Source organism: Mus caroli, unplaced genomic scaffold (genome assembly GCF_978045245.1).
Source record: "Mus caroli unplaced genomic scaffold, Mus_caroli_1 scaffold_18, whole genome shotgun sequence".
In the NCBI taxonomy this organism is placed as follows: Eukaryota; Metazoa; Chordata; class Mammalia; order Rodentia; family Muridae; genus Mus; species Mus caroli.
This window is the reverse complement of record NW_028227273.1, coordinates 6,697,842-6,722,981: the sequence shown is the minus strand read 5'-3', so window position 1 is coordinate 6,722,981 and position 25,140 is coordinate 6,697,842. Positions and strand designations below refer to the sequence as shown.

Genomic DNA, 25,140 nt, shown 5'->3' with positions numbered 1-25,140 from the left:
ACTAAAATGGCGTACCACCCTTTACTTGTTAAGAGTAAATCTACCCTTCTGTGCACGGTAACTGCCAGTGCTGTTATCAACATCCTAGGAAAAAACAAAACCACCGTGGTGGTCAATCAGAGTAGAGCCTTCCTAAAAAGTCACAAGTGAGGTGAAACTACGTCAGGTTATTTGGAAAATGTGAAGCCACACGACTCATTAATGGTACCAACTAATGTACCCATCTCCAAAAGCAGAGTAGCTTGGGTAAAGGTCAAATCTGCTGCATGGGCTAGGCTGATCTCAACTCTGAACAAGATGAAGACACCCAACCAACAGGTTCTGGCACCTCCCTCCCTTTATATGGAGTCAGTCACATAAATCCATTTAGATATTCTCTTTTTGCTACTTTTTATGCATAGAAATCATGACCCTTCGGTGTCTTGTTGAAAACGAATAATAAAATGTCCTTTTCCAGCTTGCGAATGATTAAATGATAGATAGCATTATGGAAGTGGCTGCCATAGGTTAGTACACAGCAGGGAGGTAATGTTTGTTGATCAATACCTATTTCTTGTTTCCTACTAAAAACAATAAACAACAAAACAAACAAAGCTAACCAGGACCTGGAGAGACAACTCCGTGGTTAGGAGCACTAGCTGCTCTCTCTGAGAACTCAAGTTCTATTTCCAGCACTCACATCAGGAGGCTTACAACTGGCTGTTAAATCCACCTCAAAGGGGCCTGAACCTTAGGGCTCAGTGAGAACTTGCAGTCATGTGCATACACCTACATGCAGATACACATAGAATAATAACAACAATAATACCAGCTAAAAACTAATTCAATTCACTATTTAAGATTACTTATTTACAATTAAAAATCAGCGTTTCTGGGGCTGGACAGATGGCTCAGTGGGTAAGAGCACTTCTTGCTCTCGCATAGGACCCAGGTTCGATTCCCAACAGCCACATTATGATCCACAGCTATTTTTAACTTCAATTCCAGGAGAGCCAATGCCCTCTTTTGATCTTCATGGGCACCAAGCATGCACATACACACATACAGGTAGGGAATGTTGTTCTGCTAACACCAAGTAATCTAGATCAAAACATTTGGATCTTCCAAAGTCTTTAAGGTCTCATGGACACTGATAGGTTTAATTTTGGGCACAATTGATCAGAACCCCCTCTCTTTTTTTTTATCTTTTTTTTTTTTTTAATTTCCAAGACCTGTCATTACTGAACAATTACTGGATGCTAGGCAGTCTGCATCTTTCTATTCTTACACTTCTGTAGTCTAAGTGCTCATCTCTCTTCAAAGACTCTAAGACTTTATTAGTACTCCATCATACTGTGCCACTTGCCTTGTAACAGCTATGTTCTTCACAGTAACCACCTATCTGCCACATCCTTATATTTGTGTGTTCATGATTTTGTTTCCAGTGGACAACAAAAGCAATTTGGGGAGGACCACCTGCCACCAACCGCACATCCTAATCTGCATCATTTAGAAGAATATATTCAAGTTAAAAAATAAGTGAAAATCAGAATGCTTCAGAGATAGGTACAACAGGATCTATACAAAATAAGAGTCCCTTATTAGTAACAGAGAAACAGGAAGTCAAGACTCTTACACTGAAATAACCCAGTGGCTGGTTATTTTCCTTCCTTCTTTTTTTATTTTTAAAGACACAGTTTCATTATAACCCTGGCTGTCCTGGAACCCCGAGATCACCCTGCCTCTGCTTCCTGAACATTAAAGGCATACACTACCATGCAAGGTCTTAAGTAAGATATTTCCAGCATTAAGAAAAAAAAAATTAAGTCCCCAAATGACTAGCCTACATAGTAAGTATCATGTTAGCCAAAGCTACATAATAGAGACCCTATCTCAAAAACAGGGCAGACAGACTGATTCATGCATATGAGCCCTTTCCTTACTATGCCCATAAGACGGTGTTTACAAGCTTCACAGACTTGCATTGTTATGAATAGTCCAGAGACCATCCACTGTCTACGGCAGGATATATACAATTTACATGCAGATTCTGCACTGTCAGGACTCAAACTTTGGTACAGGGGTCTTAGAGGTAGCCCCCTCCACAGGACACTCCAAGATGAGACCTGAACTCTGCCAAATCTAAGGTATGGAAGGCAGACAGACTCTCATTATTAAGAGAACATCTGATGGTGGTTCTTGCCTTCCCTTGGCTTTCCCAAAATTTCAAGGAGTGTCATAAGAAAGAAAAGAAGGAGAGAGGGAGGGAAAGAGGAAGAGAGGAAGGAGAGGGGAGGGGAGGGGAGGGAACACACACAATGAGTCTTGAGGCACTACCAGCAGCACTTACACTACATAACAGAGTCGCACTATTAGAGACATGTTAGGTAATACTGTATGTACTAAATTATTCCAACAAGTTAAATTTTTAAAATGCCTTAAGCCTACAGTCACATGGACTTTTCATTCTACAAATATGAGAATAAAGACTAAATTTTTGTACTATGAAATCATTTCAGATCATAAATAGCAACCTCTATTAATTAGTATATGGCATTAGAACATTTAAATACTTCATAGTTAAAGTTCAGGACCTAGGAGTGGTGGTTTGAGTCCAGCACTCTGGAGGTAGGCTGAGTTTGAGGCCAGCTTGGTCTGCAGAGTTCCAGACCAGGGCTACACAGTTAGAAACCATGCCTCAGAAAACAAACAAACAAACAAACAATATTCAGCACCTAGAACAGTCATGTTCCTTTCTCACATATAAGAAATTCTCCTTACTTTCAAAAACTTCTATGTTTTTATTTACCTAACTCAAATTCTCTTATTACAACATCGTGATGGAGAAGCTATGAAGAGTGATGGATTCCAAGCAGACTTTAGTGATAGCACATCCAAAAAAGAGACACTGAGAGCTGGGTGGATGACTCAGTGGCACGGCAAGAACACATGTTCTTCTGGCAGAAGACCTGAGATCAATCCCAGCATCAGGCAGTTCACAACTGCCTGTTTTTCTAACTTCAGATGACATGACACCTCTCTGGCCTCAGACACCACAGACACATGAACACCCAAATAAATAAAAATATTTAATAAAAAAAGGAATTTGTTTCGAACTGTGCATATGTATTAACTATTTTTTTTTGGGGGGGGGGTCTTGCTTTGTAGCCCAGGCTAGCCTACAAATCATGATCCTATGTCTGCCTCCCTACAGCTGGGAATATAAAGGTCAATCATATCCAGTAAAATACAATAAAATAAAATTATTACTGGTTAATCAGGTATGTTGGTTTGAGTTAGAAATTCTCCCATAGGCTCAATTTTGAATGCTTGTTCTTTGTTGGTGAAACTGTGGGGTTAGGAGGTGGGGCCTTGTTGGAGGAAATATGTCATGGGCCCCAGCTTTGAGGTTTGAAAAGCCCACACCATGTCCAATTGGCCCTTTCCGCCTGTGTTTGTTGAAGATGTAAGCACTCAGCTACTTACTGTCCCAGTATCATACTTGCCAGCTGCAATGTTGCCCACCATGACTGTCATGGACTCTAACACTCTGCAACTGTAAGCCCCAAATAAACTCTTTCTTTTATAAGTTGCCTTGGCCATCATGCCTTATCACAACAGAAAAGTAACTAAGAAACCAGGGATGGCAGTATTCACACTTGGTCCCAGTGCTTGGGAGCAGGGCAGCAGATATCTGTGAGTTCCAGACCTGCCAGGTCTATGCAGTGGCATTTTGTTTCTAAAAAAATAAGGCCAAGGGAGATGGCTCAGCCCTTAAGAGTGCTTGTTACTCTTCAGGACCCAAGTTCTATTCCCAGCACCCATGTCAAGGGACTCCTAACTACCTGTACCTACTCCTAAGGATCTGACACCCTCTTCTGCACTCATGCATGCTCATAACCCATATACAGACAAATAATATACATCCTCTCTCTCTCTCTCTCTAACTCACGCACACACGCACACATACACAGAGAGACAGACAGAAAGAGAAGGGGGTAATTAAAACAATCTTTAAAAAAAAGAAAGAAACCCTACTGATTAGAATATCTATAGCATATCTGCAGATCTGTTTCCCCTATATTTCTAGAAAAAAAGTAAAAACCTAAGTTCTAAGAATAAAAAGACTGAATTCTGTGGGACAGGTTACAAAAGCTAAATCCTTTTAGAACTTAAAACAAATATCCATGTATAACCAAAGGAAATGAATTCAGTATGTGAAACCTACACTGCCTTGTTTACTGTTCTTAACACTTAGGAAATGGAAACAACTCAAAAACCTATCAATTGCTGAAGGAAAGGGTAGTGTCTGTCTGTCTGTCTGTGTCTCTCTCTACACACACACACACACACACACACACATTTTTTAGGCAGAAAAAGAAAAGAATTCTGTCAATTTTATGATGTTAACTGAAATAAGCCAAGCACAGAAAGACAGACGGATATGTGGAACTTCAAAAGTTAATCTCATTGATGCCAGGAACACAATTAGTGATACCAGATGTTGAGGGAAGTTGGAGTAAGGATGAGGAAAGTGGGTCAGCAGGCTGTTACAGTTTAAAGAAAAGAACTAAACACTAGTGTTCTGTTATAGTAGGGTATAGACGCCAGAAAACAATAATTATTACATACGTCAAAAAGCTAGAATAAAGGATTCTGCATGTTTGTAATAAAAAACAAATTATAAATATTCAAGGAGAGACTTGCTTATTTGATACTTATCCTGATCTGAACTTTAGGCATGATATATCCATGTACTAAAACAAAGTTCCCATAAAAATATAAATTAAAAATATAAGATTTTATATATAATATATATATATATATATATGTGTGTGTGTGTGTATATATATAGAGAGAGAGAGAGAAAGAGAGAGAGAGTGTGTGTGTGTGAGTGTGAGTGTGAGAGAGAACCAGACATGGCAGTGCGTGTCTTTAATCCCAACACTCCAGAGGCAGCAGCAAGTGGGTCTCTGTAAGTAAGAGGCCAGCCTGGTCTACGTAGTAAGTTCCATGCCAGTCAGAGCTACAAAATGAGACCCTGTCTCTAAATAATATATGAACAAAACAAAATCCAACCCCAAATATTTTCTAACTTCATTAAATCATGGAATCTATTATCCAATTGTGACAACATAAAACACAATTTTTTTTTTCTTTTAGTTTTAGTAGAATGTGAAATCTCAAAGTTAAAACTTTCAGACTAAACCAAAAGTCCCGTGTTAGTGTGCAGTTCTAAACCATCTCAGATCGCATGATAACTTCCCAGAAGCACTTGGGCACCCTCTCCCAGTGTAGCCTAATAGAAACCATCTAGGTAAGTCGCATACAATTCTGCTAAGATCCCCAAGTTTCTACTACACTTCAAACCCTGGTCACTACCTAGAAGAGAAAACGTATATACGTGTACAGACAGAGAAATTCATTACTTGTAGATATACATTCAATACCATTGCCAAGCATTCTTTTATTCTAGTTAACATATGGATAAAGAGACAACTAAAAAAATAATCTGTAAGAATTTTTGTTTGAAAAAAAGCTTAAAGTACATCTTCATATAAGTCAATTTTATACACAGATTGAACTAATTTGTCTAAAAATTGTGATTCTCACTTTGATATACTACCTGAACAGTTGTCTAAACCACTATTATATAACTCTAACCAAGACAAATATAGGAATTGCATACTCATCAAGACTTAAAGAAAAAATAACTACAAACACATTAGTTTTAGTTCCTTAATTCCCTTATAAAATCATTTAAATTTTTATTATTCATTTATTTGATGTGTGTATGTGTATGGTGGTATATATATAAGAGGGTCAGAAAATCACCTAAGGGGTTGGTCCTCTCTTTCCATCACATGGGTCTCAGGGATAGAACACTGAGACAGGTCATTAGGTTCGGTGACATGGGCTTTTACCCACTGACCTAGCCTGCTGCCCCCTTGTGAGGTTACTGCAGTATACCTATAAACAAGTATCAATAATAGAATTTTCTCAAACTAAAAATACTCTGTATACCTCTAAAACTTTTGAGAGAAAAGCTACTTCTAAGTGGCTCCAATCAATATATGAAATATACATTAAAAATATAATAAGAATGCTAACCTTTTAAAGAAGGTTATTTTTCCACAAGCCTAGCAAAACCTTCATTATTTTAATCTTAATTCATCTTAATGTTTATTCATTTTTAAGACCATTTAGTTGCCCTTGGAAAGACTCACACTATTCTCCCTGAAGGCTAATCAGCAAGTTTTTATCCCCTCTGTGCCAACACTGAATCTTCAGAACAGTTCCTACTAGCTGCTATAGCGCAACAACCCTGGAGTGCACATTACTTACCAATGGTTAAGTACGCAATGAAACCACAATTCAAGAACATCTTTGTCAGCTTTTGAACAACAATAAAAAGAAAACTGACACTCTGGCATGTGACTATCAATGACCAAGATGCAAGCAGAAACAGACTCTGGTAACTAATAATTTAGAATAAATGAAGAAAATGCCCAGGGTCTATCTCAAGTAGAGTGGGAATTATAGCAAGTGATGAAACAGGAATGCAAACTAAACATTTAAAAATACACGATGGGAGTGAATCGAGTTTGGCTGACACCTTGGGTGATGTGCTTCTAGTAGATTAGAGCATCTTTACAAAGCTTACTCTGAGACCACGTCAGTAACATTTCAGTGTTGTTTCTTTCCCCTCGTGTCAACTCTACAAGACCTGGTAATCTGAACGGAACACCAGACAACTCCGGTCCATGTAAGTGAAAGGTATCATGAGAATTTTTTTTAATTTGTCCAAAATTAGTGAATGTATCAAAGAATCATTAAAACAGTTTTACCAACCATATTGCAAAAGACTCCTAGCCGGTTTGAAACATCTTCTCTCAAATAACATACAGCCAGCTGCTTTCTCAAAGACTATTGTAACGGTGACTAAGGCAAACCTTTTAAACTGTTTTTCTAGCAATTTCCTTCATCTGATAAATATTTTGATCAAATACAATGAAGCAGTTAAAGAATGTACAATTTTTAAAATTATATTTAAACGGAGTCTCAATCAAAGGAGGTGTGACAACCAACGCATGTAAAAATTACCCTTAATCCGCCAACCAAAACACGCAAAATGTCTCCTAACAATTCTCCTCTTTAAAACAACCATACACAAAATACCGTGCTGACTTACACCCCGCTGCAAGCAGCTCATTAATAAAGAGACTAGTTATGTTTGGAGATCAAGGTGCAACACTCTCATCTCACAAACCTCTCCACGTAACCACATCATTCAAGCAAAACGGAACATTATTTTTGCTAAAGCAAGAATCCAACCCCAGGGAGCCTCAGCCCTTAGACAATGGTGGTTACCAGACAGCGCAGCACAGTTGGGTCCAAATGACACATTTCACTAGGCCTTGGTCACAACACGCGCGCGGGCGCGCGCTCGCCTACATACAGATACACACACGATCCCAAGGGGCCCGTTCTACGGCGAGGGTGCTCAAACCCACCCGGAGACCGAGGGGAGCACCGTGGCGTAGTGGGTTGGAGAGGAAAGGGGGACGACACAGCGGAAGGGTAACTGCACTGCACACGAGGGAGGGGGCTGGAAATGGCCGATAGCTTCTATATTTATTTATTTAAAGGTATTGATTTAACGGGTTCTTCCCCGGGGTTCTGTAACTAAAGGCAAACTGCGCAGCAAAGATGTTGAGGTCGAGAGAGGGGCCGAGGCTCCCCCTGCCTGCCCTGCGACCTGGAAGGGGGCACACGCAAGTTCCCTAGCCAGCGCGGCGGACCACTCCGGCGCTCCTCTCCCCCTCCTCCAGGGCAAGGGGGAGCCCACAGAGAAGGGGAAAACAAGTTCCCCGGCCAGCCTCACCGCCCTACGCAGCCAGCCGTCCCCCCACCTACCACGAGAAAGGGGGAGCCCAGATCGAGCCAGGCGCAGAAAGGGGGGAAATCCCACCCTCTTGCCCGCCCCCGGCCGCGAACAGACTCCCGTGGGGTGGGCGAGCCAGCCGGGAAGCCCCAAGGAGGGGTGGGGACGGAGGGTGCCAGCCCCGAAACCAAACAAAGCGCGGCCTGAGCCGCAGCCCGGGCGGATCGCGCAGCCGCGGCTTTTCCTGCCGGCCAGGCCCGGCCGGGCCGGGCCCAGGCGAACACTGCGGCACAGTGGGACCCGCCTCCGCTCGGCCTCCGTCTCCCACCCCGGGCGCGCCGCCGCCGCCGCCGCCGCCGCCCCCGCCCGGCCTCCCGCCCGCCCGCCCGCCCAGCCAGGCCCCGAGCGCGGCCTTACCCCTCTCGCCGGCGTTGTTCCGATCCTGAGGCGGCGGCGGAGGCGGCGGGGGCGGCGGCGGGGGCTGCTGCTGCGGCGGCGGCGGGGGCTGCTGCTGCGGCGGCTGCTGGGGCGGCTGAGGCGGCGGCTGTTGCTGAGGCGGCTGCGGCGGCGGCTGCTGCGGGGGCTGCTGCTGCTGCTGTTGCACCGGGCGCGGCCGCGACACTCGCCTGGGTCTCCGGTTGGCGGCTCGGACGGAGTTCATTTGCCGGGCTGAGGTGGCGGCGTTGGCGGAGGGACACACACACTCACGCGCACACGCACCGCGAGCTCCGGGGCCGGGGAGGAAGGGGGTGGGGAGCGGGAAGGAGCGGGGCGGCCGGGGACGCGGGGACCGGGGGGCCACCGGGCGTGAGCTTCCCCCGGCTCCGCGAGGAGGCTGGGGGCACCACCGGAGCTTGAGCGAGGCCCGCCGGCCGGGCCTGGCGCACGGGCAAGGCCGAGGCCGCCGGGCGGGGCGGCCGCGAGGGACGCAGACAGAGAGACGGGCCGGGCAAGAGAAAGAAAGAAAGGGCGTCCGTCCGCCTGGGGAGCCCGAGGCGAAGCGCGGCGGCGGCAGCGGCGGCGGCGGCCGAGCAGACGAGCCGGGCCCGCCGACTCCCGAGCGGCGTCTCCGGCAGCGGCGGCGGCGGGGGGAGTGGGCGGACGGGCGATCTCGGAGAGGGCGAGCCGAGCGGGGCGGGAGCGCGCGGGGGGCGCCCGGCTCCTCCGTTCCTCGTCCTCCCCCCACACCCCCTGAAAGAGCGCCCTGCGAGGAATTTTCTCTTTCTTCGGCCTCTTCTCTCTCCTCCGCCCCCCCACCCCCACCCTCGGCGAAGGGGAAATGAGTGTAAAAGGGAGGAGATAGGGGCAAAAGAGGCGTCGTCGTTCCTCCTCCTTAAAGGAACCTTCCCTCCTCAGCCCCAGCGCCGCCGCCGCCGCTGCCGCTGCTGCTGCTGCTGCTGCCGCTGCCGCTGCTGCTGCTGCTCCGTGGCAGGAGGAGCCATTGACACCGCCGGAGCCTCTCCGCTCAAGCCCTGTCGGTCCCTCCCCGCCGCGGGGCTGGCCGGGGGGCGCGGGGGGAGGGCCGCGGGCCGGCGGGGGAGGGGCGGGGGGGCGGGGACAGAGGGGCGTGGATTCCGGCGGGGCCTGACCAATGGCAAGCGTCCGTACGGTGTCGGAGCCAATGGAGCCTCCTCTCTTATCGCGGAGCCCCCTTCCTCCAACACCCTGTTTCCTCTCTCGGGTTTCCTCCTTCCCCGGCGGAGGAGGAGGAGGAAGAGGAAAGGGGGGAGTGTGGCAGGGCGGGTGATAATGGGGAGGTATCAGGGCATATAATGGAGCCGGGGGTGGGCGAAGGAGCGGCAGTACGTAGCGAAGGTTCTAGGAGAGGAGGTGCTCTGAAGGAAGGGCGGGGGCTGCTGATGCAATTGGGAGAAGTGATTAATCCTGCCTTTGGCCGGTTCAGCCTCCCTCCACCCCAACCTTCACCTGGTTCTCTTAAACGCCACAAGGAGTGAGGGACTCCGTCTTGGGTAACTCCGGATTTCTGGGCTCGGTAGGTTCAAGCTCTCAGCTGTAGGGAGCGCTCCAGGCTCTGTGCGCTTTTAGTCCAGCTGAAGGGATTTATTTGCAAACCTTAAGAAATCTTGTTTCGGCTCAGCTGAGAACTTAAAAAGAGAGTCTGGAGTCGGCTCCAGCTTTTGTCGCCCAAACTTTCAGAATGTTTTAGATCTTTAACCAAGTTAGTTTGCTTTAGTTTGGGGGGGGGGGGCAAGTGGTCTACATGGTGTTCCGGAAGAAGTAAAATAAAACGGGTGGAGGTTGTGATGGACTATATTGGTTTTGTTTTAGGTCCCACGAGGTCAAGAAAGATAAACCCCCAAGAGGAATAATCTTTTGTATCTGTATCTGGTCCCCTTAGCACAATCTCTCCCCAAGGAAAATGTGTTTCTATCCCCTGGCCGCCGTTATGAAGACTGAAAATGTACTCCGCTCACTATTCCTTATTGCATAGCTAGTGGTTTATCTATGGATTCCCTCATTTCGGAGCTGTCAGTGATTTTCTACTTGAATTTCATTGATTGCTTTCTAGGCTTAAGATAGATAAAACATTACAAAGCTTCAGAAAGGGAGGGAGAAAAGTGAATTCCAAGAGACGCACAGGAGAGGTAAGTCAGTATTGTGCTATGTGAACACCAGATTTTTTTTCTTTTCTTTTTTTTCTTTTTTTTTTTTTCTCTCTTGGTTTTTTGAGACAGAATTTCTCTGTTTAGCCCTGGCTGTCCTGGAACTCATTCTGTAGACCAGGCTGGCCTCTAACTCAGAAATCCGCCTGCCTCTGCCTCCCACGGGATTAAAGGCATGCGCCACCACTGTTGGCAAATCACCCTTCTAGATGTCAGACATCTCCTGCCATTTAAATAATAACCTATCATATGATATACAATTGCTGGGGTTTTTACTTCTTTTTTTGGTCATGTGATTTTTCAAAGACTGACAATCTTTTCAAAACCTGTATGTGAAGACAGCTATTTGAAAAATATCTTGAGGGGCTAGTAAGATGGCTCATCCCTTAAGGACCTCTGGCTTTTCTTCCAGACTGAAGGTCTCACTTCAGTCCCAGCAACCACATGGTAGCTCCAACTATATGCAACTCCAATTCTGGGGCATCTGTCACCCTCTTCTGGCCTCTGCAAGCACCAGGCATGCACTTGGTGTACAGACTTGCATGCAGGCAGAACTCACATATAAACCTTAAGAAATTATTTTATTTAAAAAAATCCAACAGTTTGAGTCATGCATGAGTAGCTCATGCCTATATTCACAGAATTCTGAAGGCTGGAGCAGAAGGGATAGCAAGTTCTAGGCTATCCCAAACTGCGAAACAAGATCCCATCTCTGACTAAATACATAAACAGTATTGAAAATGTTATGGTTGTTAACTGGGTAAAAATGAACATTTATGATTGGATTTAATAAACATTGAGGGAAGAGTTTTAAAAATCTTAAAATAGCATAATTGTGTCCATAATTCTAATTACATTAAACAGGTGGATTTCTGAGTTTGAGGCCAGCCTGCTGTACAGAGTGAGTTCCAGGACAGCCAGGGCTATACAGAGAAATCCTGTCTCAAAAAAACCAAAATAGGGCTGGTGAGATGGCTCAGTGGGTAAGAGCACCCGACTGCTCTTCCGAAGGTCCAGAGTTCAAGTCCCAGCAACCACATGGTGGCTCACAACCATCTGTAACAAGATCTGGCGCCCTCTTCTGGAGTGTCTGAAGACAGCTACAGTGTACTTACATATAATAAATAAATAAATCTTTAAAAAAAAACCAAAATAAATAAATAAATTATGGTTGTTAACTGGGTGAAAATGAACATTTATGGTTGGATTTAATAAACATTAAGGGAAGAGTTTTAAAAATCTGGAAAAATAGCATATTATAATTGTGTCCATAATTCTAATTGCATTAAACATTTGTAGCTGGGTAATGGTGGCGTATGCCTTTAATCTCAGCACATAGGAGGCAGAGGCGGATGGTTCTCTCTGAGTTCGAGGCCAGCCTGGTATACAGAGGTAGTTCTAGGACAGCCAAGGTTATACAAAAAAAAAAAAAAACTATATCTTGAAAAGCAAAGAAACGGGCTGGAGTGATGGCTTAGTGGTTAAAGAGCACTTGCTACTCTTCCTGAGTTCAGTTCCCAGCAACCACATGGTGACTTATAACCATCTGTAATTGAACCTGATGCCTTCTTCTGGTGTGTCTGAAGACAGCAACAGTGTCTCATATAAATAAAATAAATAAATCTTTAAAAAAAAAAAAAAGAAAAAAGGAAAAAAAAATTCTACTCAACCAATACATATTGGTTCTTTTGATGTAGCCATGAGTTTGAATTTTGGTGTGGTAGAATTGAAGATTTATTCATATTAATTCAAATGTAAGAAGAAACAGTAGCTTATTTTTCCCTAATTTTCTTATAACATTTTTATTTGTGTGTGTGTGTGTACTTGTGTATTGTGTGGACACATGTGTGCAGTGGCATGGCTCTGGAGGTCAAAGGACAGCTTCCAGGAAGAGTGGGATGTTTCCTGCTATGTGGGTTCTGGAGGCCAAATTCATCTCTATTTTCCATAGTTTTTAGCCCCAGGACCACATGCCTCAGTCTTCTACATAACTACCGTTTTTCAAATTTTGTTTCACAATTTGCTTATTTCAAAGTATGTTTAGGGGTAAAGGGTTTGTGTAAGTTATAGAGAATGCCTTTTTGCGTAGCCTAGATTTCTGAACCAACTATAACATTATCTGACCAATAAGGGTAACATGCCATATGTATAACATAGCATTTATTGTTTTATAACATTTTCCTAATCCATAAAAATAAAGTGTCTTAAGGAACAAAACACCCGGGCTGGAGAGATGGCTCAGTGGTTAAGAGCACTAACTGCTCTTCCGAAGGTCCTGAGTTCAAATCCCAGCAACCACATGGTGGCTCACAACCATCCTTAGTGAGATCTGATGCCCTCTTCTGGAGTGTCAGATGACAGCTACAGTGCATATAATAAATAAATCTAAAGAAAGGAAGGAAGGAAGAAAGAGAAAGAGAGAAAGAAAGAAGAAAAGAAAAAACGAAACACCTCTCCTTCCTTCTAGTCAGGGTCTACTGTGTGGTCTTGGGATGACTTAGACTTCACTCTATAGACCAGGCTGCCTTTGAACTCGCAAACATCCATCGACTTCTGTCGCCCAGATATTAAAGGCAAAGGCAGCTGAGGAACTCTCTTTTCTAATAAACATGGTGACGGAGGAATAGGGTTTACATGTCAGGACTAAAGGAGCCTAAGCCACAAATGCCTTCCTTGCGGTCTTCTCTAGTATGGTCCTCTCAGGGCCATAGCTCAGGAGTGCTAACCGCAAAGGTAAAACTACTCATTTCTATCTTTTTTTTTTTTAAAGATTTATTTACTTATTTATTATATGTAAGTACACTGTAGCTAGCTGTCTTCAGACACTCCAGAAGAGGGAGTCAGATCTCGTTACGGATGGTTGTGAGCCACCATGTGGTTGCTGGGATTTGAACTCCGGACCTTCGGAAGAGCAGTTGGGTGCTCTCACCCACCGAGCCATCTCACCAGCCCTAGTCATTTCTATCTTTTATTATTATTATTATTATTATTATTATTATTGGTTTTTCTGAGACAGGGTTTCTCTGTGTAGCCCTGGCTGTCCTGGAACTCACTTTGTAGACCAGGCTGGCCTGGAACTCAGAAATCCGCCTGTCCTGGAACTCACTCTGTAGACCAGGCTGGCCTGGAACTCAGAAATCCGCCTGTCCTGGAACTCACTTTGTAGACCAGGCTGGCCTGGAACTCAGAAATCCGCCTGCCTCTGCCTCCCAAGTGCCCGGATTAAAGGAGTGTGCGACCACACCCGCCTCGTTTCTATCCTTTTGAGAGACTGTGTAATTTCCTTTCATTGTCAATCATTTTGAGGTATTTGTCACCTTCCTCCCCTCCCACACAGTACAGTGTCTTTGAACTGAACTCGGGTCACCGCGGGTCAGGTCCTCCTCAGTGTTTTGTCTTCTCTCGGAAGTGCACCCTCTCTTCTGAGCTTCCTGAATACCCCACGTAGGCCTGGGGTGGGGGTCGGGGGGGGGGGCTCGCTTTGACCTCACTAGACCACGGTCTGCCAGCCCCTGGGTCACGTGGAACAAGCTTTGCGGCTGAAAGCGGCCCTCAGAGAGCCTTGGCCTCTCACAGGCGTGCCCAGAAAAAAACAGTCCTCATCTTAGGCTCCTTGAACGTCTCCTTACAGTGTGTGCATCTGTCACCTTCCTACTCCCAACTTCTCTTCCCGCCCGGACGGTTCGTGGAAAGTCAGCCAGGTCTTTCTTCCCTGGTCCCCTTTCTGCTTTCCCTCTTCCTCCTAGGCTACAAAGGATGAATTTTTTTTTTTTTTTTTTGAATCTTTCTTTATTCACTACATTCTTTTTTTCTTTTTTTTCTTTTTTTTTTCCTCATTTACATTTCCAATGCTATCCCAAAAGTCCCCCATACCCTCCCCCCCACTCCCCTACCCACCCACTCCCTCTTCTTGGCCCTGGCATTCCCCTGTACTGAGGCATATAAAGTTTGCAAGACCAACGGGCCTCTCTTTCCACTGATGGCCGACTAGGCCATCTTTTGATACATATGCAGCTAGAGACACGAGCTTTTAAACTGCAAAAGTTAGAAGACCCAGAATCATTTCAGACCAGGTATGAGGTACTTTGGAAAAACCCATTCATTCATTTTTTTCATTCATTCACTCAAATTCACACATTACCTTTCCACGAATCCAGCCCTTCTTTTTTAAGATATAATCTATGTTGTAGTTCAGGCTGGTCTTGAACTCCGTCCTTCCTGCCTTCATCCCTGCAGTACTGAGGGCGCAGGTCCTTCCTCCTTGAGATGCATTCACACTGCTCCGTTCCTTAGATGAAATGTGAAAGAGTAATTAGTTTAACAATAATGAATCTTTTGGGAGATTTTGTTTTAAATATCCTATTTCCATGTTACTGGTTTAGACACATTTTTCATTTAGTTCATGGAACTAAGTCTTTTTTTTTTTTTTTTTTTTTTGGTTTTTCAAGACAGGGTTTCTCTGTGTAGCCCTGGCTGTCCTGGCACTCACTTTGTAGACCAGGCTGGCCTCGAACTCAGAAATCCGCCTGCCTCTGCCTCCCGAGTGCTGGGATTAAAGGCGTGTGCCACCACGCCCGGCTGAACTAAGTCTTAGAGTCTTGCTTGTACAACAGTGTTCAGAGACATTTTAAAACTGTGGAGTTTTAGGGGTGGGCTCTGGAAAACATTTAATCTCATATCTGTATTTAGCAGACTGCAAAATGAGACGAGACAACAAACCCATATCCCATTAACTGCTCAGTAACAAAACCTACCAGTCCAGCAGCCTTCCCATTCACAGGTGTTACAGACATGGAACATTTCTGGGGAAGACCCAGACGTTCCAGAGGGGTTTCATCCACCACCAATCCACAGAGATTAGCAAGTGATCCTGACAGCAGCCATAGAAATTGTAAGTGAGCTGGGTATGGTGGCTCACAACTGTAATTCCAACACTCAGGAAGCTGAGGCAGCAGGATTGCTGTGAGTTTAAGACCATCGTGAGCTACTTACTCATTGCCAGGACAATCTGAACTACAGAGAGATAGAAATAGCTGTTTTGGGTTTGTATGTGGGGGGGGGGGGGGTTGGGGGGGGCAGATACGTTGTGCACACAGGAAGACTTCAGGTGGACAGGAGACTTTATCTGTGTCTTTACTCCTTTGAGGTAGGGTCTCTCACAGCACCTGGCGTTAAGCTGGAGGTCAGCAAGCCCTAGTGCTCTGGCTGCTGTGTCTGCCTCCCGTAGTCCTATGGGTGCAAACCCAGCTATTGACATGGATGCTGAGATTCAAACTCTGCTTCTCATTTTGTTCAGCGAACACTTTCCTACCAAACCAAGCCCCTTGGGGTTTTTGTTTGTTTGCTTGCTTGGTTGGTTGGGTGGGTGGGTGATTTTTTTCTTTTGTTTTCCAGAAGCAGTTGTTAGGCGGTGGAAAGTAGAAGGAAGGGTAAGGGAGATTTTCGTTGGGGTAGCAGTCTTCCAGAAGTACTTCAGTAACACTTAGGATAATTTCAGAGGACTGGATTCCCTCAGGGTTTGCTCTGTCTTCAAGAGCATTTGTGTTTGTTTTTCTCAACTAATTGCTAGTGCTTAACAGGTTAGCGTACTTAAAATTATTTGCTTATGAAACCTATCACAATAGGAGTGTAGAAAATAAGCTCTTTAATCATTTTAATACCTGGCAGGTGATATTTATTGTAATTTTAAAAATTATAATTTCTGCCAGTTTAAAGATTCAGCTTCCTTTCCCTGTCAGCCACCATCTAGTCCCAAGCCATCAGCCCTCAGCCAGTTACGTAAGACGCCCCAAAGCCTCTCACTCCTTTTATGTCACTTAAGAAATTAGTTTGATCTGAATATAGTTCCCCTACAGGAATAACCAGCTCTGTTTAAAATACCCGTGTTAGAGTATGAATTGCTTATCTCACCAAGCTACACAAAGTCATTCTTTGGTACATGCTCTGATAATACTTTATCAGGTAGTGAAAATTATCTCAAAAACCAAGGATTTAAATGTATGTCTACATAGGAAGGCCTGGTAACCACAATCCAGCGATTATAACACAAGAGGTCATTTTTTAAAGAATTGCAGAGTAACTTTAATAGAATAATACAGACAGCACAGTAGAAGAAATAAATTATGCTCAAGATTCAGGGTGCATTGTGGCTGATAGCTATACAGCTTTCTATTTTGCTTTTAAAAGGAGAATCCAGTTTCTAAAAGTTGAGAAGACTAGACCAAAGTCCTTGGGTATGTTATTCCATGGAGACTCAGGCAATGCCAGAAGCAGGGGTAGCTGAGAGAGAGAGAGCACCAGCCACAGGGAAGTGTAGTAAGTGGCTAGATGACCTTAGGCAAATTCCTTGGCCTTTATAGGCTAGTTTTACATCTGCAAAATGGGTGTGGGGCGATGATAATGTTCTCCTTTTGAAAGACTGTCAGAGGACTAAATAAGCTAGCATGTATAAAATGCTTAAACCAGTGCCTGATGCAGAGACTTGGCCTGTGCTGGCCTCTATACCACACCATACCCCAGTCCACAGTTGGCCATTATTGTCATTGCCACTGGTGAGTTTATATCACATAATATCTGGTGAATGTTAAAACTACATATACGGGGGCTGGAGAGATGGCTCAGCGGTTAAGAGCACTGTCTGCTCTTCCAGACGTCCTGAGTTCAAATCCCGGCAACCACATGGTGGCTCACAACCACCCGTAATGAGATCTGATGCCCTCTTCTGGGGTGTCTGAAGACAGCTACAGTGTACTTACATAAATAAATAAATCTTAAAAAAAATAAAAAAAGTTAAAACAAACAAACAGATGCATGGGGACAGAGGGAGCAGCCGTGATCTCGTAAGGAAACATGCCTCACAAACAAATGCTATGAGGAATTTTTTAAGGTATAAGAAAAACACAAAAGAGTCAGGGCAACTACAGGCATAAGCCAGACATGACTTGCCACGGGTGGGAGGAGGCTCCACTCAAGCTATGCCTGAGCTTTGGATCTTGTAGATGAAGGATGAGCTGCTAAGGACAAGTGGAGGCAGAAAGGGCTCAGGGGGAGGGGGTAGCAGTTGGAGGTTTATTAGTGGTAGAGGAAGAATTGGGCCCACCTAACCAGTACAGGGGAACGCCAGAGCCAAGAAGTGGGAGTGGGTGGGTAGGGGAGAAGGGGGGGCGGGGTAGGGGGTAATAGGGAGCTTTCGGGATAGCATTTGAAATGTAAATAAAGAAAATATCTAATTAAAAAAAATTTTTTTTAAATTAGAAAAGAGAAAGGAAGTTAGGAAGAAGAAAACCACAGCTAAGCCCCATTGAGAATAGTTGTGATAGAAAAAGGACAGGAGACAAGAAGGGGCAGAAATGAATGTACATGGTCATCAGGTTACTAAAGAGCAAGAGGGGCCGGGCGTGGTGGCGCACGCCTTTAATCCCAGCACTCGGGAGGCAGAGGCAGGCGGATTTCTGAGTTCGAGGCCAGCCTGGTCTACAAAGTGAGTTCCAGGACAGCCAGGGCTACACAGAGAAACCCTGTCTCGAAAAACCAAAAACAAACAAACAAAACAAAAGAAATACAAGTATATGTGAAAAGGGGGGTTGAACTGAGAATAGTGCTGAAAGGATTCCCTAGTCCAAAGAGACCAACTATGGATGTGTTTGCTTGGATTCAGCCACCAAGGTACAGAGCAGCTACTGTAGCTGGGCCCGGGTGTGTGTGTGTGTGTGTGTGTGTGTGTGTGTGTGTTAGATTGCATCTCAAGCTGGCAGCAGAGCTCAGCCCGTCATTGACATGGTTCTGGTTTTCATACATTAAGTATGCACAAGTGAGGGGTCATGGAGACTCATGCCAGTATTTCAGATAGCCAGTAAGGCCAGGTAGTACACACATTGCAGGCTTTCAATTCTCTGAAAGGTCCTGACAGGCCAGCACATAGAGCTGGGAAGGTGACATCTAACTTTCCTTGTGGTCCTAGGATGCTGGAGATGCCAGGACTGTGGGACATCTGCAGAAGGCAGCAGATCTGGAGGGGTGGGGGTGTCCAGAGCCACTGGGGCCCTGGCGATTCCATGTTAGGCTCAGACACAGAACCACAGGGTTTGTGTTTTCCTTGCTTGATTTCAGTCTTCCTTTGCTCTGATCTTAACTTGCTGTGTCCCCTGTTCCTCCCTCTCGGAATGGAAGTGATGGCACCAGTGCCATGTGTATTAAAAGTTTGTGACTTTTTCTTTGTTTTGTTTGAAAGGGGCGCACAGCTAAGAGATGACCTTGACTGTCCGAAGAGGCTTGGATTTTGGATTGTTGAAGTGCTGAGGCTGTTATGAGGCACCAGAGAGATGGCCTTAAAGCTGAGTAGTCAGAACTCACATGACACAAGGAGAAAAACTGACTTCTACAAACCCTCTCTGACTTTATCTGTTCTCTCTCTCTCTCTCTTCCTCTCTCTCTCTCTCTCTTTCTCTCTCTCTCTCTTTCTCTCTCTCTCTCTCATATATACAATAAATAAATAAATAAAAACACAATTAAATTTTTAAAAAAGATTATGCAGGAACTTAAACATGGGAACAAAGGCGTTTGTATTATGAGATGGCTTAAGCGGGTGGGGGAGGGGAGGGGAATGTATCTCCCAGGCTCAGGTACCTAAGCGTTTGTTTCTCAAGTTAGCAGTGCTGTTTTGGAAGCTATGGAACTGTTAGGAGATGGAGCCTCCTTTATAGGAAATGGGTTAATGGGTTTGGGCTCAGAGTTTTTATAACGCTGTCTCTCTGTTCCTTTTCTGTTCCTGCCTGCAGACTGCAGTGACCAATGTGACTTGGTGTTCCTTCCACCTAGCGTGCCTCCACTGGCTGTTTGGCTGTTTCCCTGTCTTATGTTAAGGTTTCTGTTGATGTGGAGAAACACGGTGTTCAAGAGCAACTCGGGGAGGAAAGGGTCTCATTGATTTATACTTCCATATTGCTGTTTATTATTGAAAGGAGTCAGAGCAGGAAGTCAAATAGGGTAAGAACTGAGGCAGGAGCTGATGCAGAGGCCACAGAGGGTGCTGCTTACTGGCTTGCTCTTCAAACCTTGCTCAGCCTGCTTTCTCATAGAACCCAGGACACCAGCCCAGGGATGGCACCACCCACAATGAGCTGGGCCCACCCACATCGATTAGTAATTAAGGAATGCCCTACAGACTCGCCTACAGCTTGATTTTACAAAGCATTTTCTCAGCCAAGGCTCCTCCTCTCTGTGAGGCCCTGTTGTGTTCAAGTTGATGTAAAACTAGCCAGCATGAGCTTCATAAACCCTAAGTCAAAATGAAGTCTTCCCCAAGGTTGCTTTAGTCTGGCAGTTAGTTTGTCACAGTGAGAAAAGTAACTCACACAGGAAGTCAGCTAGGTGGAGACTGAAAACTCAGCATCCCAGTTAACCCCATGAGAAGAAATGCAAACTGAATTTAAAAATCACAGATTAGAGCAGGGTCATGTTCTGATAGGCATCCTGCTAGGGAGGAAGGAGATAGTTGGCTTCATCCTATGTTGCCTGTGTTAATCCTTTCCCCCACTGAATGCTAAGGTTGCCTTTGATGGCTAACAATACACATTTCTTATGGGTTCTAGAACAGCATTCTGCGATTAAACAAGCAAGGAGATTTAGTGTCGAGCCCTCAGAGTTCAACTTACAACAGCAAGAGGAATTTCCATTTTGGATTGAATTTTCCTGGGAATTTACCAATGGAAAAGGCTGTCTTCACCATTTTTTTTTGTTGTTGTTGTTGTTGTTTTATTTGGACTTTTGAAAGTATTTTTCTCTGCTGACCGATTTTGGACACTATGACTAGATGTAATTTCAAATGGGAAATAGAGTCAGAAAGCAGAGCTTTGTCCCAGAGTGCCTTGAGGTTTAAGTTGATTGACGATGTGTTTAGATCTATAATGATCCATTAGAGACTATCTTCAGAGGGCCAGCTTAACTGCATATATATTTGGTCCTGGGAAGTTACAGTGAGAACCAATAGTTATAATCCAGAGGGCTGTTAAACTTTCTTAGTTGGACAATTCTCCGTGACAAGAAGTTGATCAAACTCAGTGGTTAAAAATAATGGAGACCAGAGAGATGGATGTGGCCTCTCAACATCTCTGCCAGAGCTCATCAAGCACGAATCACTCACCCAAGCCTCAGCCCTTCCTCTGTGTTCTCACGGGATCTTCCACATGGACACGAGGGACTCGGCCGCTATCCTACTTAGGCTCTGTGATAAAGACACCATGACCAAAAACTACTTGGGGAGGAAAGGGTTTATTTGGCTTACACAACCCATTCACTGCCCATCACTGAGGGAAGGCTGGACAGGAACCCAAGGCAGGAACTGAAGCAGAGTCCATAGTGGAATGCTGCTTCAGGCTTCCTCCCACGGCATGCTCAGGCTGCTTTCTTACACAGCTCAGGACCACCTGCCTGGGCTGGCTCCACTCAAGGGTGGGCTGGACCCTCTCACAAGAAAATTACCCCCAGGCCTTTTTTTTCCCCCCAGCTAATCAGCTGTAGGAATCTTCTTGATTCAGGTGTCCTCTTCTCAGAATACTCTAGAATGTATCAAGTTGACAAAAGCTAGCAACACACCTGATCAGAGACATTGGGGACAATTTCTTAGACAGAGGGAGTAGGATATTGAAAGGCATTTCTTATTTTCTTTTTTTTTTTTTTTTTTTTTTTTTGGTTTTTCGAGACAGGGTTTCTCTGTATAGCTCTGGCTGTCCTGGAACTCACTTTGTAGACCAGGCTGGCCTCGAACTCAGAAATCCGCCTGCCTCTGCCTCCCGAGTGCTGGGATTAAAGGCGTGCGCCACCACACCCGGCTGGCATCTCTTATTTTCTGCAAGCTTAATGTTGGTGCTTTTATTTCCTGCCATTAGGAACAACAAGCTGGTATACACACACACACACACACACACACACACACACACACAAAGTCATGCTCAAAGAGTAAGAAAATATAGAGATAGGACCTGATGATACAAAATGGCTTCCTCTTCTCCCCTCCCTGCTTCCAGTCATGACTCTGGCTAGGCAGTGTCACTCCTGTATGGGGGAAAACTTAAGTTAGGCGTGGCCTTTGGGGACACTCCCCTTGAATCTTGGCCTTATCTTCAGTTTCTTCTGGCATATCTGATAAGAGTCTCGAGGTTTTGTTTTAGAGTAGGAGACTGACTTGACTGGAAGATTCAGTCTAAACTCAGGCATTTGTCAGCTAGCACAAATAAAATGGTGCAGTGGTTCTCTCTGGGAGTGTATGCTCCCTCGGGAAGCAGATGGAAGAAAAGATGGCGGCAGGATCTGGGTTTGGAACTCTACTGCAAATTTCAAAGAGTTATGGTGGAGAGGCAGCCTATTTTCTACCATCTCTTTTATTTATTTGTTTAATGTATTTATATTTGCGGTGTGTGTGTGTGTGTGTGTGTGAAGTTGAGGAATACTTTTGGAATTTGCCTCTACTCTGTGCTGGGGAGATTGAATTTAGGCTGTCATTTTGCAAGTCAAAAACTTTACTGGCTATGGTAGTTTGAATAAGTCGGGCCTCTCCCTCCCCACCCTCTCCATGTGCTCATATAGTTGACTGCTTAGTTGATGGAACTCTTTAATAGGCTTATAAGCATTTAGGAGGTGTGGCCCCGTTGGAGGAAGTTTGTCACTGGGGGGTGGGCTTTGACAATTCAAAGGCCCAAACCAGTCCCCAGAATCCCCCCTCTCTCTCCCTCTCCCCCCACCAACTCTCTCTCTCTCTCTCTCTCTCTCTCTCTCTCTCTCTCTCTCTCTCTCTCTCTCTCTCTCTCTGGATGTAACTCTCAGCTACTGCCTTAATGCCTGCCTTCGTGTTCCCCAATGAGAAAGGACTAAACCTCCCAACCTGTAAGCAAGTAACCAATTAAATGCTTTCTTTCTTATGAGTTGCCTTGGTTATGGTAACTCTTCATAGCAATAGGTCAGGGTCCAATACACTGGCTGAGTGTTTTTCTGGCTCCATCTATCTATCTTTTGGGACAGGGTCTTATATAGTCTAGACTGGCCTTGAACTCCTGATTTTCCTGCTCCCAATTCCTGGTGCTGGGATTGCAGGTATGTACAGTTTATTTTCTGCGTTTGAAATGTTTTTACAAGAGGTTATCTAGCTCACAAATTCCCCAAAGAAAAATTGAGAAACAACTTTGAAAAAGTTAGAACTGTTTTTAAGACATGAAAAGTAGCAAAACATTATGTGGATGGGTGTTTTACTTGCGTGTCTGTTTACGCACCATGCACATGCCTGGTGCCTGCAGATGTCAGAAGAGGGGATACAGTTTCTTGGAGCCTGCTTACTGGTTGTAAGCAGCCATGGGGATTCTGGGAATCAAACCTGGGTCCTCCACAAGAGCAACTAGTGCTCTTAACACAGAATCATCTCTTCAGCCCTTGTAAATCCATTTTGAGTAAGACTTTGCTACTGTGAGTGACCTTCCTGCTTGGTGAGTAACTCTTGCTGTTCCAGGGATAGAAAAAGTGTGAAATGAAAGATTATTCCAAAGCAGTGACAATATTACTATATTCAGTGTGTGTGAAAATTTGTTATTTTAACTAAAAAGAACTGTATACTTAAAAAAAAAAGATTTATCTATTATTATGACTAAGTACACTGTAGCTGTCTTCAGACACACCAGAAAAGGGTGTCAGATCTCATTTCAGATGGTTGTGAGTCACCATGTGGTTGCTGGGATTTGAACTCAGGATCTTTGAAAGAGCAGTCAGTGCTCTTAACCATTGAGCCATCTCTCCAGCCCAGAACTGTATACTTTATATCAACAGAAAATTAATTTCTCTGTGTCCTTAGGTATTCAAAGGCTATTGGCTTGAAGGGCCTGCATTTTCCTTTCCTCAAATCTCCCTCCCCATGACTGAAGCCAATTTTTTCTGTCACCCTATAGTCTCCTACTGCTGCCTACTTTGTGTGATTCAGTGTGACACAGTTCTTGTTTTCCAAGGCTCCTTTTGAAAATTCATATAGATTATTATTTATTATTATTTTTTTTTTTGCTGCCATCATCAGGGAGCCTCACTTCATCCTGATTCTGTCCCCTCAATTTCAGGACAACCTCTGACACCTGAATCACATGGAAATTGGCAATTAGGGAACTGATCTTTCGTATGTAAGGAAAACCCTTCAAGCTACTACTTACCTAGGATCACAAATGAAAGGAGTCAGACTTCTGAAAACAGATGGACAGATTAAACACCTCCCCGTGTTCTAATAGCCTGAGTTAAAACCCCTTAGTTAGAAAGTAAACAGAGATGCTCATCAAGGCGGACAGCTTTTAGTGGGGAAGCTTGGGATTCGGGAGCTGGGAATGGGGCACTACCCAGAAAGCATCTTGTTCTAACAAGAGGGAACTAGAGCTTGACAGTCATTACAAAGCTCATTTACATGGCCAAGCCTCATCCCAGGATCTGTTTCTCTCCTGATACAGATCAACTTTCTTCTTGACTTATTTTAATGAATGCCTAACATGAAATTGAAGGTATCTTTGTTTTTAAATATAGTATATTATTAGTGTCTAGGCAGGCTCCTCTGGGGAAGTGGGTAAGACAAGGATGGCTCTCCTATAAACCAGTCGAGGGTGCGCAGAACAGCCCGATATTCCTGGTGCCCTGACTAAAGAGCTCTTTTCCATCTGTCCTAGAACCGACAGGTGTGTCTCCAATGTCTTCTCTTTGATGTCTTGCAATTGGATCACTCCCCCCCCCCCCAAGACAGGGTTTCTCTGTGTAGTCTTGGCTGTCCTGGAAATTGCTTTATATAGACTAAGCTGGCCTGGAACTCAGAGAGATCCACTTGTCTCTGCCTCCCAAGTGTTGGGACTAAAGGCCACCACCACCTGGCAGGATGGCCTTTTTTTTTTTTTTGGTTTTTCGAGACAGGGTTTCTCTGTATAGCCCTGGCTGTCCTGGAACTCACTTTGTAGACAAGTCTGGCCTCGAACTCAGAAATCCGCTTGCCTCTGCCTCCGGAGTGCTGGAATTAAAGGCGTGCGCCACCACGCCCAGCACTAGGATGGCCTTTTCTTAAGCATCTTTTTTTTTTTTTAAGTTTTATTTATTTATTATTTATATGAGTACATTGTTGTTCTCTTCAGACACACCAGAAGAAAGTAACAGATTCCATTACAGATGGTTGTGAGTCACCATGCGGCTGCTGGGAATTGAACTCAGGACCTGTGGAAGAGCAGTCAGTGCTCTTAACCACTGAGCCATCTTGAGCCAGCCCCCTTCCTTAAGCATTTTGTTTTGTATTTGTGCTACCTCTTTGCACTAAGTTCCTTGTCTATATGGTATGGACACTGAGCTGGCAGTTGAAGTATGAATATTTATTTGTGATACAAATTACTTGGACAGTAAAATGAAGTAGGGAGAGATGAGTCTTGAAGTCAAGTAGACCTGAATTTAACTGTTGTCTACTTGTAGTCACTTGGCTGTGTCACTAATAGTGGTCTGACCTGGTAAAGTATTTCTCTGAGGAAGTTTCCTTTTTAGTAAAAAGGAAATATTAATACTCATCTCAAGGTATGGTTCTGATTGGGAATTGTAGGGATGGTTCTGCAATGCTGGGCTTGTACCTCTTCTTTCCTTCCTTTTCTTCTCTCTTTCTTTTTT

At 44.7% G+C, this 25,140-nt stretch overlaps 1 protein-coding gene across 2 annotated transcripts in view; it reads right to left on the bottom strand.

The window, feature by feature from the left end:
* The window catches only part of Fbxo11 (F-box protein 11), an 81,354-nt gene extending 72,022 nt beyond the window's left edge, over positions 1 to 9,332 (bottom strand). Inside the window, exon 1 of one of the 2 annotated variants that reach the window (XM_021150053.3) lies at positions 8,282 to 9,332. In XM_021150053.3, coding sequence (XP_021005712.1) covers positions 8,282 to 8,525 — 244 coding nt within the window. In that variant the 5' untranslated portion in view covers positions 8,526 to 9,332. Of the gene's footprint in view, positions 1 to 7,896; positions 8,142 to 8,281 lie in introns of those variants that run through there. The other variant, XM_021150055.2, reaches the window with a different exon arrangement.
* Between the last annotated feature and the right edge of the window lie 15,808 nt (positions 9,333 to 25,140).